The 17,664-nt window shown below is 51.8% G+C and overlaps 1 protein-coding gene across 2 annotated transcripts in view; it reads left to right on the top strand.

Annotated features, from left to right (window-relative positions):
* SORCS2 (sortilin related VPS10 domain containing receptor 2) overlaps positions 1 to 17,664 on the top strand; it is a 469,795-nt gene that overhangs the window by 404,970 nt on the left and 47,161 nt on the right. For both annotated transcript variants that reach the window (XM_032633367.1, XM_032633366.1), the window contains exons 9-10: positions 9,216 to 9,395; positions 14,146 to 14,292. In XM_032633367.1, the coding sequence (XP_032489258.1) occupies positions 9,216 to 9,395; positions 14,146 to 14,292 (327 nt within the window). The remainder of the gene's footprint in view (positions 1 to 9,215; positions 9,396 to 14,145; positions 14,293 to 17,664) is intronic.

Here is a 17,664-nt window from a genome sequence, read left to right as displayed (position 1 = left end):
AGTGTTGGCTGAGTAAATAAATGAAAAGCTAATGGTTTCATTTATGGCAAGTGCCTTTGGCATCTCTGGAGGGTGGGGGGCCTTTCAGCTTCTGAGAGGCTCTTCCTCTGCCACTGGGGGCTGCAGCATCAGCTGCATCCTTTGTCCTAGTGTTGGGGTGGGTTGAGTGGACCCCTGGGTCTCTCCCTGCTCCCCTCTGGTACTGGGACCTGGGCAGATGCTGCCCCTTTCCTGGGACGGGGGAGGCTGGACCAGCGGCCAGGCCATTTCTGAGGGTCTTCTGAGGAGACCGCAGCCACAAGTCATGACCTCTGTGACCTTGAGCCCTGGCTGCACCTCCCTGGTCCGTGGCTGAGACGGCAGTGAGTGTTTCTTGGTCTTTGGCGGGGGGGAGGTTTGCAGGAAGCACCACTGTGAGTCCCGCTGCAGGCCCTTGAGAGCACGTGCTACCTGCTAGCTTCCCGTTTCTGCAGAAATCAGGGGTCATTGAAAAGAGTCGTGAGGCTGTGATGTTAGTACTGCCCCCGCATCATAAGTGATGACAGAAACAGACATGCCCCTCCTGTCATCCATTTTCAAGGGATGACCAGGAACCCACTTATATCGTTGGCATTTGCATTGGCACTACGTGTCCTCGCTCGGGGGTCCTGCCCAGGACCCAGTGACAGGCAGTGGAGGACCATGCACAAGTCAGGCTGCTCTCAGGGATCACCCACCCCCACCCCGAGCCCTGCAGGGTCCTCAAGACTACACTTGGTCTTTGCTGAGAACCTTGCCCATCCAGGGACCTGGCTGCTTCCTCTCCACCAAATTCAGGAGAGCAGCCAGACGCCAGTGTTCCCACCAACAAGGAGAGCTAGCTAATTGAATTCCCTAATCAGATTTTGTTGTTATAAGGTGAATTTGTAACTCCTGCCTGTTTCCTCCCCACAAACCACCCCCACCTTTTTTTTTTTTCTTTAATTGCCCAAGTAACATCACGGAAACAATAGAAATCAGAGCAGAGGGGAGCTCACCACAGCCTCCCTCCCTCCCTCCCTCCCGAGCCCTGTTTGGTTTCCCTCCATCCTGGGCCCCAAGCCAAGGCGACACTGCTGTAGCTGTATCATTGCAGACACTCTGTCTACAGCCTGGCTTTCACATGACGATGTCTCAGGAGAATTTTTCCCAAATGATACATGATATCCACCTTAAACGACTGCAAAACTTTCAACTCAGGAGACCGTACCTTGTTCAGCTAAGCCAGACTCCTGTTGTTTAGACATTTGGGTTGTTTCCATATTTCATAATTATAAACAGTGCTGCCGTGAATATATTTGTGCCCACAGGTATTTCTTTTTTTATTTTCTCAAGTCAGTCTAAGAAAAACTTCTGGACAAAGGATATAAATATTTTTGGAGCTTAGCTGCTTTCTAAAAGGGTTCCACCAGCAAAGTTAGAATAGACCAGTTTCGACACAGCTTCGCCAAATTTTGTGTTGTATCAATTCTATTTTCCTTGTACTTAAAAAGGTATAAAAGGTACCATTCTGCTGTTTTAATTCACCTATCTCTGAAACCTGTAATGGGTAAACAGTTTTTATTATATTTGCCAGCAGCCTTTGCTTAAATTGTTTACTTGTAGAGATTTAAAAAAAAAATTTACTCATGTTCCCTAACAGAAAAAGAAGAAAAATAGGCAAAGGCTATGAACAGACAAAAGAGGGGGAAAATCCAAGTAACTATTGATTATATAAAAATATTCATAAGCATAAAGTAAATGCAAATTTACTTTAAAGTAAAAAATAGTCTTTTATCTGTAATATGTTTACATAAAGTAAAATAAAACCCATAAAGCGTAAGAATAAAGGAGTAAGTGACACCAGGGAAGAGGGTGGAGTGGAAAGCACAGGAGTCTGTCTTTTCACTTAGACAACAATCCACTGCCAGAATCTGCCTGATGTAATTGTTTTGGAACGCCGGAGTCTATTCAAAGGCTTGTAGCTTCCAGGGGAAGGCTTGCACCATAAATCAAGGTTAATATCCACAGTTTTAGCTCTTCCCAAGGAAGCAGCTACCCATCTCCCACTCCTGCCCCCCAGCCGCGTGGCCGGCAGCTGTGTATGCATTCCTAGAGCAGGCACACAGCTTGCCGGAGCCAGGGTGGGCATAGGACCTTGTCCTTCAATACTGGACCTTGCCCCCCAATATTGGGAGTCTGTGCTCTGATTGTTGCTTCTGATCACGCATGCAGACACCCAGGCACACAGCTATTATCGCAGCCACCACCAGCTGAAGCAGCTTCCAAGGGATTTAAAGGGCCATGTTACCAAGCTGAACTTGGGTCCGCTCGCCCAGGTGCAGCAAAGTCAACCCACTGACACCAGGTTGTGGTGAAGGAAAGTGCGGTGTTTATTGCAGGGCACCAAGCAAGGAGGCCGGGCAGCTAGGGCTCAAAATACCCGAACTCCCTGACAGGTTTCAGCAAAAACATTTTCAAAGGCAAGGTGAGGGAGGGGCATCCCAGGGTATGTGATCAGCTTGTGCACAATTCTCGTGATTGATGGCGAGGTAACAGGGCAGGGTCATGGGGATTAACATTATTAATCCTTGGGCACCAGTAGTTCTGGGGCAACGTGCTCGTGATCAAGTAGTTAACTTCTCCCATTTGGTGGTGGTATTAGCATCTACAAAACAACTCAGAAAGTGTGTATCAGCTACTATTATCTATGTCCTTTAGAGAGGAGCTAAAGCAGAGCATATGGAGGAAGGATCTGTCCCGGGAAGTCCCCACAGGGTCCTGCTCAGTTACAGCCAGAACCTGTTTCCACTGCCACCCCACCTTTATTTTCCTTCTTTTCATTTTTGGAGCCAACATTTAAGGACTAGGACATTCAAAAGCAACCACACATATGGAGGAATTTAGAAAGTCACCGAGTATGCCCAGGAAAAAGCTCAGGCTGAGAAAAGACCTGAGGACTCCAGTTTACACCTCAGGCTGATCCCCGGCATGCAGAGAGCCCGCAGCCATAAAATCTAAATAAAACACTAAAAAAACAGCAAACCCCGAGGAAGGGAGAGAATCTGATTTCCAGAGTTACCACATTATTAGATTCCAGCATCCAGTTTTCAATAACAAAGAAACCACAAGGCAAAGAAAGAAAGTACAATCCATTCAAAGGGGAAAATACCAACAGAAGTTGTCTCTGAGAGAGACCAGATGGCAGATCTACTAGACAAAGACTTTAATACAACTGCCTTCAAGATGCTCAAAGAGCTAAAGGAAATGTGGAGAAAATCAAGAAAACAAAGTACAAACAAATTAGATATATAGGCATACCTCACTTTATTGTGCCTTGTGAATATTGTATTTTTTTCCACAAATTATAAGTTTACGGCAACCCTAGCCCTGCGTGGAGCAAGTCTATTGGTGCCATTTTCCCAACAGCATTTGCTCACTTTGTGTCTTTGTGTCACAGTTGGTAAATCTCACAATATTTCAAATTTTTCATGATTACCATATTTGTTATGGTGAGCTCTGATCAGTGATCTTTGAAGTTACCACTATGATTGTTTGGGGCCAACTTAATTGATAAGTGTCGTGCGTGTTCTGACTGCCCCTCCAACCGACCATTCCCTCATCTCTCTCCCTCTCCTTGGACCTCCTTATTTCCTGAGATACAGCAACATTGAAATTAGGCCAATTAATACCCTTACAATGGCCTCTAAGTGTCCCAGTGGAAGGAAAAGTCACACTTGTTTCACTTTGTATTAAAACCTAGAAATGATGACGCTTCGTGAGGAAGGCTTGTTGAAAGCCAAGACAGGCCAAAAGCTAGACCTCTTGCACCAAACAGCCAGGTTGTGAATGCAAAAGAAAAGTTCTTGAAAGAAATTAAAAGTGCTACTCCAATGAAAACACAAGTGATAAGAAAGCCTTATCGCTTATATGGAGAAAGTCTGAGTCGTCTGGATAGAAGATCAAATCAGCCACAACATTCCCTTAAACCAAAGCCTAATCAGAGCAAGGCTGTAACTCTCTTCATTCTCTGAAGGCTGAGAGAGGAGAGGAAGCTGCAGAAGAAAGTTTGAAGCCAGCAGGGGTCGGTTCACGGGGTTTAAGGAAAGAAGCGACCTTCATGACATCAAAGTGCGAGGTGAAGCAACAAGTGCTGGTGTAGAAGCTGCAGCAAGTTGTCCAAAAGATCCAGCTAAGATCATTAACGAAGGTGGCTACACTGAACAACAGATTTTCAATGTAAACAAAAACCTTCCACTGGAAGAAGATACCATCTAGGACTTTCATAGCTAGAGAGGAGAAGTCAGTGCCTGGCTTCAAAGCTTCAAAGGACAGGCTGACTCTCTCGTTAAGGGCTAATGCAGCTGGTGGCTTTAAGCTGAAGCCAGTACTCATTTACCATGCCCCAAATCTTAGAGCTCTTAAGAATTATGCTAAATCTAGGCTGCCTGTGTTCTGTAAATGGAACAAAGCCTGAATGACAGCACATCTGTTTACGACATGGTTTACTGCATATTTTAGGCCCACTGTTGAGCCCTACTGCTCAGAAAAAGATTCCTTTCAAAATATTACTGCTCATTTGACAATGCACCTGTCCACCCAAGAACTCTTATGGAGACACACAATGAGATCAATGTTGCTTTCATGTCTGCTAACACAATACCCATTCTGCAGCCCATGGATCAAGGGGCAGTTTTGACTTTCAAGTCTTCTGAGTTAATACATGTATTTCATAAGGCTATAGCTGCTATAGACAGCGATTCCTCTGACGGATTTGAGCAGTCAGTTGAAAACCTTCTGGAAAGGATACACCATCCTAAATGCCAGTAAGAACATTTGTGATTCTTGGGAAGAGGTCAAAGTATCAATATCAACAGGGGTTTGGAAGAAGTTGATTCCAGCCCTCATGGATGACTTTGAGGGGCTCAAGACTTCATGGAGAATGTCACTGCAGATGTGGTGGAAAGAGCAAGAGAGCTAGAATTGGAAGTGGGGCCTGAAGATGGGACTGAATTGCTGCAACCTCACAAGAAAACTTTAAGGAATGAGGAGGTGCTACTTATGGACGAGCAAAGAAAGTGGTTTCTTGAGATGGAGTCTAGTCCTGGTTTAGATGCTGTGAAGATTCCTGAAATGACAACGAAGGCTTTAGAATATTACATAAACTTAGCTGGTAAAGCAGTGGCAGGGTTTGAGAGGATTGACTCCAATTTTGAAGGAAGTTCTACTGTGGATAAAATGCTATCAAACAGCAGTGCATGCTACAGAGAAAGTGTTCATAAAAGGAAGGGTCAGTTGTTGCAGCAAACTTCATTGTTGTCTTCTTTAAAGAAATTCCCACAGGCACCCCGACCTTCAGCACCCACCACCCTGATCAGTGGGCAGCCATCAACATCGAGAGGCAAGACCCCCCACCAGCAAAAAGATTATGACTCGCTGAAGGCTCAGATGATGGTTAACGTTTTTTAGCAATAAAGTACTTTTTAACTGAGGTGTGTACATTTCGTGAGACGTAATGCCATCGTACACTTAATTGACTACAGTATAGTGTAAACATCACTTTGATATACACTGAGAAACCAAAACATCTGTGTGACTCACTTTATTGTGATATTTGCTTTATTGTGGTGGTCTGGAACTGAAACCACAGTATCTCCAAGGTATGCCTGTACCAAAAAAATAGATAGAACACATAAATGGAGCCAAAAAGAAATTCTGGAGCTAAAAGGAACAATAATTGAAATGGAAACTCCACTAGAGAGATCCCAAAACAGATTTGAGCAGACAGAAGAAAGAGTCAGAGAACCTGAAGATAAGACAACTGAAATTACAATATCTGAGGAAAAGAAAGAAAAAAGATTGAAGAAAAGCGAACACCATCTAAGAGACCTGTGGGACACCATCAAGTGGACCAATACACACATTCCATAATGCGTGTCCCAGAAGGAGAGGAGAGAGAGAAAGGGGCAGAAAATCTATTTGAAAAAATAGTGGCCCAAAACTTCCTTGAAATTGATGAAAGACATGACTGCAGATATCTTTAAAAGCTTGGTGAGCTCCAAGTAGTATAAACACTAAGAGTTCCACACCAAGACACATCATAATCAAACTGTAGAAAGACAAAGAAAGAATTTGGTGAAGGTGTTCGTTCATTCGGCTGTTCCCTGGAACATAGATGTAAAAATCTATGGGGAAATTTCCCCTATCATGCTTGCTAAAAATGTTTTTAAACTTTCCAAAGTTACTTCTTTAAAATGTTTTCACTACAACGAATGGAATAATGCAAATATATACCATTTCTACCCGCTTACCTCTCCATTCCTCCTTTTCAATCTCACATCTTCATTCCTCAGCATAACTGTTGTAGGAACTCTTAGAGACATCTCAGTATTCGTTTTTCTTCTTCATCTTAGTTTAACAAACCCCAAATTTTAGCTGGTGCATTGTTTCCCAGCTAGGACTATATCTCCCAGCTTCCCTTGCAGCTACATGTGGTTGTTTCTAGAATCTGGTCAGTGAGATTAAGTGGAATTGTCACATCTGGGAGACTTCTCAGAGTCCTCCTTTAAAGGCAAGCCTTTCTCTCCCTCTTTCCTGCCTCCCTCCTGTTGCCTTGCATGTTGACAAGATGGCTGGAGCTCTAGCAACCATCTTGAACCATGAGGACAAGGGCCATATCATGGGACAGTAGAATGGTGACCCAGAAGGAACCTCTGTCCCTGGTGATTCCAGCTTCCATCCTGGAATGTCTATCTCTGGACCTCTTTTACATTCGTGAGACATGAGTTTCTATCTCATTTGAGTCACTTTTTTCCCCAGTTTCTATTACTTACAATCAAACCTAATTCTACCTGATAACAAACATTGGCAACTCTGGTGTTTCTTTTCACATATTTCTCTAGGCCATATAGCTATATATACATGCAAACACATATACATATGTGTAGTTCTTTTAATGTCTTTTGTTTAAAAATGGAGTCAACACATGTCTCTGCTTCTAACTTTTTACAAAAAGAATAACGTAAAGGCAAATTTAAGAAAAAAATGCATATTATTTATCACTCTCTAATCAGCAAAGATTTTCAAAAGCCTGTTTCAATGCATGAAGTTAAATGAGCGCCCTCTAGCCCCGCTGGTGGGGAAGGAACGTATACTCTCAGGACGATGGTTGAACAACACGTAACAAGAGCTTTAGAAATGTTCCTACCCTCCGACGCAGCAATTTCCCTTCTTAGATTTACGGTGAGGAAATACAGAGGGGCAGAGATCTATGTCTGGGAATGTTTATGACTGTCTTGCACATAATTCTGGAGATGCTAAAAGCGCACCAGTGGGGAAATATTCAATGAAATACGGTACATCCACAAAAGGGAATACCATGCAGTCATAAAAGTGCTGTTTATAAATAATGCTAATGACAGAGGAAAATGCTCCCCATATAATGGGCAAGGGCACAGCTGCAAACCATACATGAAAAACTATATGAATCCCACTTGGGAAAAAGCCCAGAAGTAAACATTTTTAAATGTTAATGTCAGGTCTCTCTAGGGGTAGCACTACAGGAGACGTTTGCTCCTTTACACATTTTTCTTTGTTTCCCGGATTATAGTAAACATTTACGCAGGTGCGGGGGAGGAAAGTCGGAATTAATACAATAACAGTAAATACTGATTGGACCAATGCCCCGCTCGTGCTGCAGGCTTCTCCCTGGTTCGGAGGTGCATTGCAGGTGTTTCACTGCACTGCATCCCTTTTCTGCAAAGCCCCTTCTTTTGGCTGCACAGCTCGGGGGGGTGGGTGGGCGCAGGCCAGGAGGGGAAGGGGCCTTCACCAGCCTGTGCCCTGCCCAGGCGGCCTCTTCTTCTCACAATCGAAGGTCTTGCTTGGCCGCACAGAATAGGGACCCCATCTGCTGTTAGAGAAAGAGAAACATTTCCTGTCTCTGTGCCCTAACATCAGATGAGAAATGCAAAAGGAAGTGTACCCCCAAACTGCGCCACCTGCAGTGGGCGGGACGGAGGGTGGTAGCCAGCCCCCTCCCTCCGCCATCCGTCTTCAGCTCCTGGATCTTGGCAGCTCTACTGCCAGAGGGGCAATAAAAGTCTCGGAGTGATAGAAGGCAAACAGTAGAGGCTGCAGAATAAGAGTTCCTATGGCTTTGAAATGGGGCCGGTTCGGATGCCTTTTCACGCGCCTCCCATGCAGTAGTTGGTGCTGGTTGGGAATGAAAAGAAAAATGAGAAACTAAGGTTAGCCCTGGGTTTCTTCTTCTTCCTTTTTATTCAATTGTTTTTTTTTTTTTAATTCTGAACTGTAAAATCTGGCGCTGACGCCCCAGACGGCTGCCCGGCCCACTCAGGAGCTGCCCGACCTTCTGGTCCAGGTGGACCCCAGGCTCTGGGCTTTGGCCTTGGCTGCTCAGGGCAGCCCCCCTCCTGCCTAGTGGCCAGGCGCCTGCCCTCGGCTCCCATAGGGCCCTGGGCAGCCCACTGCCCTGGGGGAGGGGGCCTTGTTGGCTGTGTGCCTGGCGGGGGCCAGGGGTGACGGTGGCCTGGCCAGGGGGAGATGTGAGCAAAGGGCAGCTCCCGTAGCAGGCCGGTGATGCGGTCCTGGGCGTGAGTCTGGAGTGAATCAATCCATCCCTCCCACCAGGGTACGTTACCAGAGGGCGGAGGCCAGTGGGGCTCCCTGGTGTAGCCCTGGGCCTAGAACAGTGCCTGGCACACAGTAGGTGCTTAATGAATACGTGTTGTTGAATGAATGAACGGACAGATGACGGGCTTGATCCTCAAGATGGGAGGGGGGAGGGGCCCGGGAGGGACGCATCCCCGCCTCCCAGAGGTGATGGTCTGGGCTGCATTCTGACGGTCTGGGGGTGCGTGGAGGAAAGCTCCCCCTCCTCGCTGCAGGGGCAGAGGGGAGGAGGTATCACTGCGCCCCACCCAGCATAGAGGGTGGGAACGTCATTCCCATTTCGGAGGTGGGAAAACAGAGGCCCAGGGAGGTAAAGGGACTTGGCCAAGGTCACAGAGCTGAGAGGGCAGAGCCAGGATGAAAATCTAGGTCAGCCTGACTCCAAGAGGGGTGTGGCCGAGCCTCTCACTCCCGCCAGGCCTGAGGCCTGCCCCGCCCCCCAGGCCTGCTCCCCCCTCCCCCCATTCCCCCTCCCGCGTGGGCCCCCAGCCCGCCTCTGACCCCGGCTCCCCCGCCGTCCCCAGGATCTGCAGGTCATCAGCACAGACGAGAGCCAGGTGTTCGTGGCCGTGCAGGAGTGGTACCAGACCGACACCTACAACCTCTACCAGTCGGACCCGCGCGGCGTACGCTACTCGCTCGTGCTGGGGGACGTGCGCAGCTCGCGGCAGGCGGAGGAGAGTGTGGTCATCGACATCCTCGAGGTGGGACCCTCAGTGCGGGCTGTGGTGGGCCAGGTGGCACCCCTGTCCCGGCTTCCCCCGCCCTCCCCATCTCCACTGCTCCAACCCGGGGACCTGCCAAAATTCTGTCAAGGGGCAAATATTTTAGTCTTTGCCAATCACAAGGGTGCCACGCAGGTACTTTTAGAACAGGAGAGAAAATTTGCTCTTTGTGATGAAAATCGAGTAACAGTAATGGAGTACCGTGTGATACGGGTCTGCTAATGAGAAGAACGGAATTTGGGGGGGATAACATTCTGCTGAGTTGGGGTTCAGGTTGGTGGTCCCCATCATCGACTCGATCACCATCTGTCATCTGTAAAGCCGTTCCTGCCCTGAACGCCACTGCATGAAACAGGCAGGTGACAGAAGCTGGGACCCTCCCCTGTCTATCTCTGGCCTCGTGGCCTCCCCGGCCCCAGCCCTGCTCTCCTTGTCCCTCCCCTCTGCGTATCCCCTGTCCGTCTGGCTGTCTCTTGCTCCCTCTGTCTCTCCCTTGGCCCTGCAGCTCCCCTCTCTGAGGCTGGGGGTTGAGGCCTCCTTGCCTGCAGTCCTCAGCCCTCCCTGTTCCCTCCCTGGGGCCCCACCCCCAGCTGTGTCCCATTTAAGCCACTTGCTCTTGTCACGTGACACCGAGGGGCGGGTCAGAGGCTCTGAACTGGGGTTTCCGGCTCCCACGCCGGGCTCCCTCCCCCGAGAAAACACCCACGCACCATCCTGTACTTGGATTCCGTGAATGTCAATCCCTCACCCACGGTGGGCCCAGCCTGGACCTGGCCTTTCACGGTCACCTCCTCTGTTCTTGTCCACACCAGAGCCGGGGAGGGGGTCCCTCAGCCGCTTTACAGGTAAGGAACCTGAGGCTCAGACAGGGCAAGCCACCTGCCCAGGTAGACCAGAAGTCAGCGAAAAACCAGAAGTGGCCCAGGTCTGTAGGTCCAAGCTCCATCCATCCTCCTGGCCAGCACTCCCTCGGCAGCTCATTCACCCTTAAATTCCTCCCTCATGCCCTGCCCTCAGGGAGCCCCCAGCCAGTGGGTTCACCTGCAGGGGCCATGTGTTCTCGTAGCAAACGCCGGTGGCGGTCCTGCCAGGCTCTGCTGTCCCTGCGGAGCTGGGGAGGGTGTCCCGTGGGTGGCGAGCTGAGCCTTGGGCATCAGTGCGTGTCAACCCGGGCGGGAGGCGTCCTCCTGGACAGAGCCAGGGCTGCAGCCTTCCTCTTTGAGTTGTCAACAGCTGAGCAGAACCAAGGGAGTAATGAATGTAATCATTTGTTTACAACGAGAACCCATTTGTCAGGGTTTACTTCCCGAGCTGGACAGCCTGTGGCTCACTGCTGCTTGCTGAAAGTTACGCACAGGACAGGCGTGTAATCGACACGTACGGAGGGCACCTCGAGCGGGAACGTCCGCGGCCCACTGCGGGTATATGTAGCTCCTGTACCGCACGCCAGGCTCCAGGCCCTACCCCTGGGACACAGGGAGGAGTAGACCACCTCTCACAGGGCTCCGGACTCTACAGGAAGACCAGCTCCCACCTGGTGTGTCAGCCTCTAGAAGACACCGTGAGGGGCAGTCGGCCAGCCCAGGGTGGAAGTCAGGGAGTACTTCCTGGAGGAAAGGGTGCAGACCGAATTGAGGCTGAGCAGAAGTTAGCCAGCTGTGTCGCCAGGGAACAGTGATTCACGCTGAAGACCAGGCAGTGAGAGGCCGTGGGGATGGGAGGGAGTTCACAGTGGCCAGATCCAAAGCTGGGCCCCCTCGCAAGCAACTGTGCTTCTCTGAAATCCACTTAATGGGGATCACAGGTAGTGGTTACAAGCACAACTCGGGAGCCCCACTGCCGGGGTTCAAATCCCAGTTCTGGTATGTATTTGCTGTGTGACCTTGGGCACATTACTTAACCACTCTGTGCTTCAGTGTCCCCATTGTGAAATGAGGATGACAGTAGTACCTTCCTCAGAGGGTTGCTGTGTGAATTCGAGGCCTCCGTTTCCGTTAAACACATACGGCAGCACCTGGTGCCAGCTCAGTGCTCGGCAGGCTCTCGACAGTTTTCACTGCCGGTGCCTTTCCTGTGGATTCGAAATAGGAAGGGCCTGGCCTAGAGGTTCTACACATGCCCCAATTCCATTACTGTCATGGTTATCGTTCATCCGATGTCAGAGCCAGGAAAAATGTCTTATCCCAGACGTCACAAGCAAATACCGCCGCGAGAGGCCTGGGCTTTCAAGGGCCTGTGAGCTCTGACCTCTGCAGGATGGGTCCTGGTTCCAGACAAGACGGCAACCCTTTTCTGAGGGCCTCTTTGTGTTGGAGCTTGGGTTAGGAAGGGGGTTGAGGGGGCTTCCAGTCTTGTGCCCTGACCCTGAGGAACCCTGGCCGCAGCTGGGAGACAGTCATTGTAGTGGGCTGAACGGGGGCCCCCAAAAGCTACAGCCACATCGAATCCCTGGAACCTGTGACCATGAGTTTATTTGGAAAAAGGATCTTTGCAGCTGTCCTGAACTGAAGGATCTTGAGATGAGCTCATGCTGGACCCTAAACCAATGACAAGCGTCCTGATAAGGATCAGAAGAGGAGACGCAGACACACAGGAAAGAGGGCCCTGTGAAGACGGAGCAGGGAGTGGGGTGATGTGGCCACAGCCCAGGAACACCTGCAACCACTTGAAGCTGGAAGACACGAAGAAGGATCCTCCCTGAAAAACTTCAGAGGGAGGGCAGCCCTGCCAACGCCTTGGTTTTGGGCCTCTGACCTCCAGACTGTGAGAGAACAAATTTCTGTTGTTTTAAGCACCAACCCCCCCACCACCACCAGTTCGTGATGCTTTTGTTACGGCAGCCCCCAGGAAGTGAGCACAGCCATGACGGGGGCAGTTATGTGACGTGGGCACATCAATGCCGGAAGCCAGTACTCAGCTGATTACACCCTCCCCAGGGAAACGCGGCCTGTTACTACCTCTTCTGGGATGGGAGGGTCCGTGTCATTTACTGCTGAGTGTTTTCACGGAGACCAGTCGGGATATAAACAAGTGCTTTCCAAATAAAGCAAGCCATCACTGGGCAAATCAGCAACGTGTCTGCCCCCAGGACATCAGGGGAGGCATCTAGACTCAGCACCGAGCAGGCCAGATGCCCGCCCCCTGGGGATGCCTCAGGTGAGCCAGAGCCAGAGTGATGTCACCATGAGTGAGAGAAGGGGCTGCGGTCCTCCTGCCCCTGGGGCTGTCCCCCAGAAGGACCATCCCCTAATCCTCGTCTGTGGAGGTGAGGGCCAGACCCCTGGTCTCCAACCCAGACAGAAGCATCCTAGCAGAAGACACAGGCAAAGGGGGATTGAGGTTATAGCAATCGGCAGATGGGAAGATTTTCCAGAATTCTCCATGGGGCCCACTGCAATCTCTAGGGTCCTCACACGTGGAAGGAAGGGCAGAAAAACACACAGAATCGTGGAAGAATGGCCAGGGAGATGCTGTACCGCTGGCTTTGAAGAAGGAGGAGGGGCCACAAACCAAGCACCCCAGCACCCCTAGACACGGGGAAAGACAAGGACACGCGTCTCCCCCGGAGACTCCGGTTGCTTTCAGCCCGGTGGGACCCGTGTTGGACTTCCGGCCTCCAGAGCTATAGCACGACCAATGTGTGTAGTTTAAGCCCCTCTGTCTGTTACCTGTTGCCGCAGCCACAGGGGGCTCGTACACAGTTCACTGAGCGTCCGGACCTCTGGGGTCCGCCCCGGCTTGCTCCCCACCTGTCAGACACTTGGCATTGAGGCTTAGGAAAGCACCAACCTCCTGGAGTCTGAGAATGTAATGACATGGCACATCAATTCCCTTGCCCGCCACGTAGAAGGCACTTAACAACTGTGTATTATCACTCGTCACCCTTGGCCGTGGAACTTCAGGTAAATCCCACAACTCAGCCTCAGTTGCCTTGGCTTCATGCTATTTATAGAGCAGCAAAAGCTTCTGCGGGCACACGGGGGCTCCGAGGTACTCAGGCCACACCAGCGGGCCTCGGTTACTGGGTCCAAGTCTTCCGTGCCCAAGGAACTTGCCGAAAAAGTTCATTTCTGTGGAACCAGGAGGTTGAACAATTGGGAATTGCCGATATCTGACGCTTTCTAGTGCGCGAGCTCAGTAACCGATTATGGGATGTGTGTGGTCACTGCCCTGGGCCCCTCAAGAAACCCTGAGAAAGGGGGCACAGGGAACTTCGACCCCCATCCAGGGCAGGCTGGGGCCGGCACGGACCCTGTCCTCACGGTCTGGCATCTGCGTGTGGCATCTGCGTGTGGGGCTGAGCTGAGGCCGTCCCCGGAGGAAAGCCCAGAGCGACTCCATGGGTCCAGGCCCTGTGGGTCCACTGGGAGGGAGGCGAGGGGCTAGGGCTCTGAATCAGGAGCTCCGGCTAAAGACAGCGTGACCAAAATGCACAGGCACCTCGGGGACCAGGGCTCTGCTCGCCGTCCAACAGCCGGGGTCTGAACCTGGGAGGACAGCTCAGTGTTGTGAAACGCACTCGGAATTTGGGGTCAGACAGTACCGGCTCCCAGTCAAAGCTCAGGCCAGCGTCTCTGGTCCCTTTTCCCCCCGCAGACCCACCTGCCTCCAGGGCGTATAGTCAGCTTCAGCTCTGGGCTGTTCTTGGGGTGAAATGAGGCCGTGCACACAGAGCTGTTAGCGAGGGGCTAGGCAGGCTTTTGCCATCCTTCTTGTACTTCTGTCCCAGGTCCGAGGGGTGAAAGGAGTCTTTCTGGCGAACCAAAAAGTCGACGGGAAGGTGGTGACACTTATAACCTACAGCAAGGGCCGAGACTGGGATTACCTGAGGCCTCCCAGCACAGACATGAACGGGAAACCGACCAACTGCAAGCCTGTAAGTGCCCTGCTCACTTCATACACCTTCCCCGGGGTGGGCACTAGACGTTACCTCAGGACCCAGGGGTCAGAGATGCTGATGTCTGAGAAGGGCCATCTGGGAGATACGAACCACCTATTTCTCTGGGCATGGTGGAGAGGGCCACATGGAACTCCTTGCTTTACAGAAGAGTTAACTGGAAGTCAGAGAGGGGAGTGTATCAGTCAGCTCCTGCCACAACAGTGCTGTGTAACAAGCCGCCCCAAACAGCAATCACTCTTCTCGAGATCTGTGGCAGGCTGGGCTCGTTCATGCACCTGGGAGTTGGTCGATTTAGGAAGGCATCTAGTGTCCTCCTTCTGGGACCAGCCCAGGCATATTCTCAGGCAACAGTGGAGGTGCAAGAGAGTGAGCAGAAACATTGCAAGAACACTGCAAGCCTGCGTGCGCATCTGTTAAGCCCTGTTGGCCAATGTCAAGGGCCAGGAAGTACACTCTGTGGAAGTGGGGGGCTGGATAAGTGAGGGGGAGCCAGGACACAGCCCAAATGCCATGAACCCTAAGCCAGTCCAGCTATTCCAAGGGTGCCTTTCTACATGAATATGAGTATAGGCTGCCCCAGTGTCTTCACTGCCTTGGGGGTGGAGAGGGCTGGAATGCCCTTTTCTTCTTATTCAGTGAACTCCTACTGACACCTGAAAACCCTGTCTAGATGTCCCCTCCACTGAGAAGGCTTCACTGGGCACACTTACTTCTATCTCCCCCTGGCTTCGACCGGAGGTCCCTCACAGTCAAGGACCCCCATCCATTGCTGTGCCTCTGTAACTGAAAGAATAACAGTGCCTATTTCATGGGGATAGTCATGCAACAAACGCGTAAGGGGACCTACTATGTGCAAAGCACTGTTCTGGGTGTTGGGAATATATCAGCGCACTAAACAGGGAATAATCCTGCCCTCTTGAGATCTGACTGGATCTCTGCAGGGCCCCTGAAGATGGTAGGCACCCTGCCTGGACAGCCACTGACCACCCGCCAGGGCCGGGGTGGGGCTCTGTGCTCTCCAGGCAGAGCCTCGGCCTGGGCAGTGTCAGTCCTTTGCTCCCTGACCTCACCGACTAGGGGCCTGCGCTCGGCCTCTACGCAAGCCCCCCTCCCGCTAATAACGGGATAATAACACCTGTCGACCACCGGGGAGAATTAATCACCTGCCCCTTGTAAAAGCTCTTCTGAGAAAAAAAATTGCTGTGAAAGGGCTAATTTTCGTATCATCATCGACAAAGTTAAGCCATATTAATCTGTCAAAGCAAGTTCTTGCTAAGAATAGATTCTTGTCTGCAATTATGTAGCTCAGCGAGGAGATAACCTTTCAAGATTTATGTCCTGGCCTTGAAATAATAAAAGTAGGGGTCGGCTGGTAAGCGCGTGGCTGCAGGCAGGCCCATCACGCTGTGTGTGCAGACCTGGCAGCAGCGGGTGGGGTCATGCCAGGTGGGCAAGCGTGGCCCTTCTCCTGGGTTTCTTCTCTGGGTCCACTCAGCCACGCAGCCTCCAACTGCACAGGGCAAGCTACACTTGAGGGTTTATTTCTCATCAGAAATGTGATTCCTGCTTATTGCCAAATACTTGGAAAAAGCAGAAATGTATAAAAAGGGGTATAAGTTACACCTGTAACCACGTCACCCAGAAGTAATGGTCATCGGGCATTTTTCTGGTCAATCCTTCGGCTTACAGTCACGTTAAAAAGTCCTCTTTGGGATCCTGACACGTGTGTGATTTCTGAGTCTTCCATTTTTCTCTTAACTCTGGGTCGTGAAGGTTTTCCCGGGCCATTTGGCCAGCTCTCTGGCTGGGGAGATTTCCTCCCAGTGACAGGGAATAGATGAGTGTGGATCAGACCTGTTTTAGGGTGAGAAATGGCCCTTGGAAGACGGTTTTGCATCTGTTGACATATGGACTCAGAAGGAAAACCCATTCGTGTTGCTGCCCGTGGTAACGCTTCTCAGCAACCGGGCTGAACTGAGCGGTGGGGTGTCCGGCGGGGGCTGCTGGCGGTGTGGCCCTCCAGCCCTCTGGCAGTCTTTGCCACACGCCTCTTGAGAGCACCAGCCGGCCCCTGCATGTAGAGGGGCCGAGAAGGGGGAGCCTTGGGACAGTGTGGGCCTCCCAGCTGGGTCCGCGTCACATCCACCCAAGCGCTGCAGGTACCCGGGCCACCCCACCGGGACGAGGCATTCAGCACCCACTCCCCGGGCACCAGCCTGTCCTCGAGGTCTTCCCACCCTTGGCCTGGGTGTCCTCAGGGGACCCTGCCGTGTCTGACTGTACACCCCAAGAGCAGCCTGGCACTCGATGCTTCCCGTCCCGTCACGTGTGCAGGTGCCCAGTGCCCTGGGGGTCGGCCTCTCCAGCCCTGCCTGGCCTTCCACGCCCTTTATCAGCTCAGCTCAGTTGGCTGGGCCTTGCATCCGCTTGTCAGGTACCAGCAGGGCACCCGCTACAGCTCCAGGACCGGCTGGAAGACACCTGTGTGGCCCTCCATGGCGCCAAAGGGGACTGCAGCTCTGTCTGTGGGCCACTGCCGACCGCAGGGGACGCTGAGGAGTGTTCCACTTCTAGCTGCAACAGGCGACCAGCAGTCAGGACAGAGCAGCAGTGGGCTAGGGAGCGGGAGGGGCAGCCAGGTTCTATGAGCCACAGCCTCAGACTTCCTCTGTTCACTGCACGCAGAGACAGGGATATTGTGTGCACAGCGCGTCCGGGAATGCGGAAAAGGCTGGTTGCAGCCTGGGGAGACCAGACCAGAAGGTTGGCCACTCCAGGCCCCGCCTGGCCCCCCGGGACCTCTGGGGCACCAGAGCGGGGCCATGCCTGGGCCGGACCTTCTCAGCCCGGGAGCGTGCCAGTGGGACACAGGAGGGCGGGCCACGTCCCTGCCGAGGGTCCTGTTCCTCCTGCCGTAGAGCTTCCTTCTGCAGGTAGAGTCTGGCCCTGCTCAGAGAGGTCATGGGCACCCCTCCCCCTGGACACGCCCTCCCCGTTACTGCCTGGTCTTTGGATGGGCGAGGGGGGCCGAAGGGTGTCACCACAGGTATTAGGTCACCAACCTGCTTGTCAGCTGTAAGAGACCAAGAGAAATCCAGAAGGGGGGACAGCTTAACCTTCCACAATGGGTCAAGTTTGTCCCGTTCAATCCAGGTGTTCCTGGATGGGGACTCTCCTCCGGGGTGATTCCGTGACCAGGCTCCCCCCCGCCACGGGGCCCTGCCATCTTCAGCCTGGGGCTCCCCAGGCTGCCCCGGGGAGGGTCTGTAGCCCAACCAAGTCTGCTTCAGAAGGGGCCTCTTTCAGCGCATTTTGCCACCTCTTATTTTGTTTGTTTTTCGTAGCTTG

This window comes from Phocoena sinus, chromosome 5 (assembly GCF_008692025.1).
Source record: "Phocoena sinus isolate mPhoSin1 chromosome 5, mPhoSin1.pri, whole genome shotgun sequence".
Classification (NCBI taxonomy): Eukaryota; Metazoa; Chordata; class Mammalia; order Artiodactyla; family Phocoenidae; genus Phocoena; species Phocoena sinus.
The sequence above is the reverse complement of the archived record's forward strand: the minus strand, read 5'-3'. Positions and strand labels throughout refer to the sequence as shown.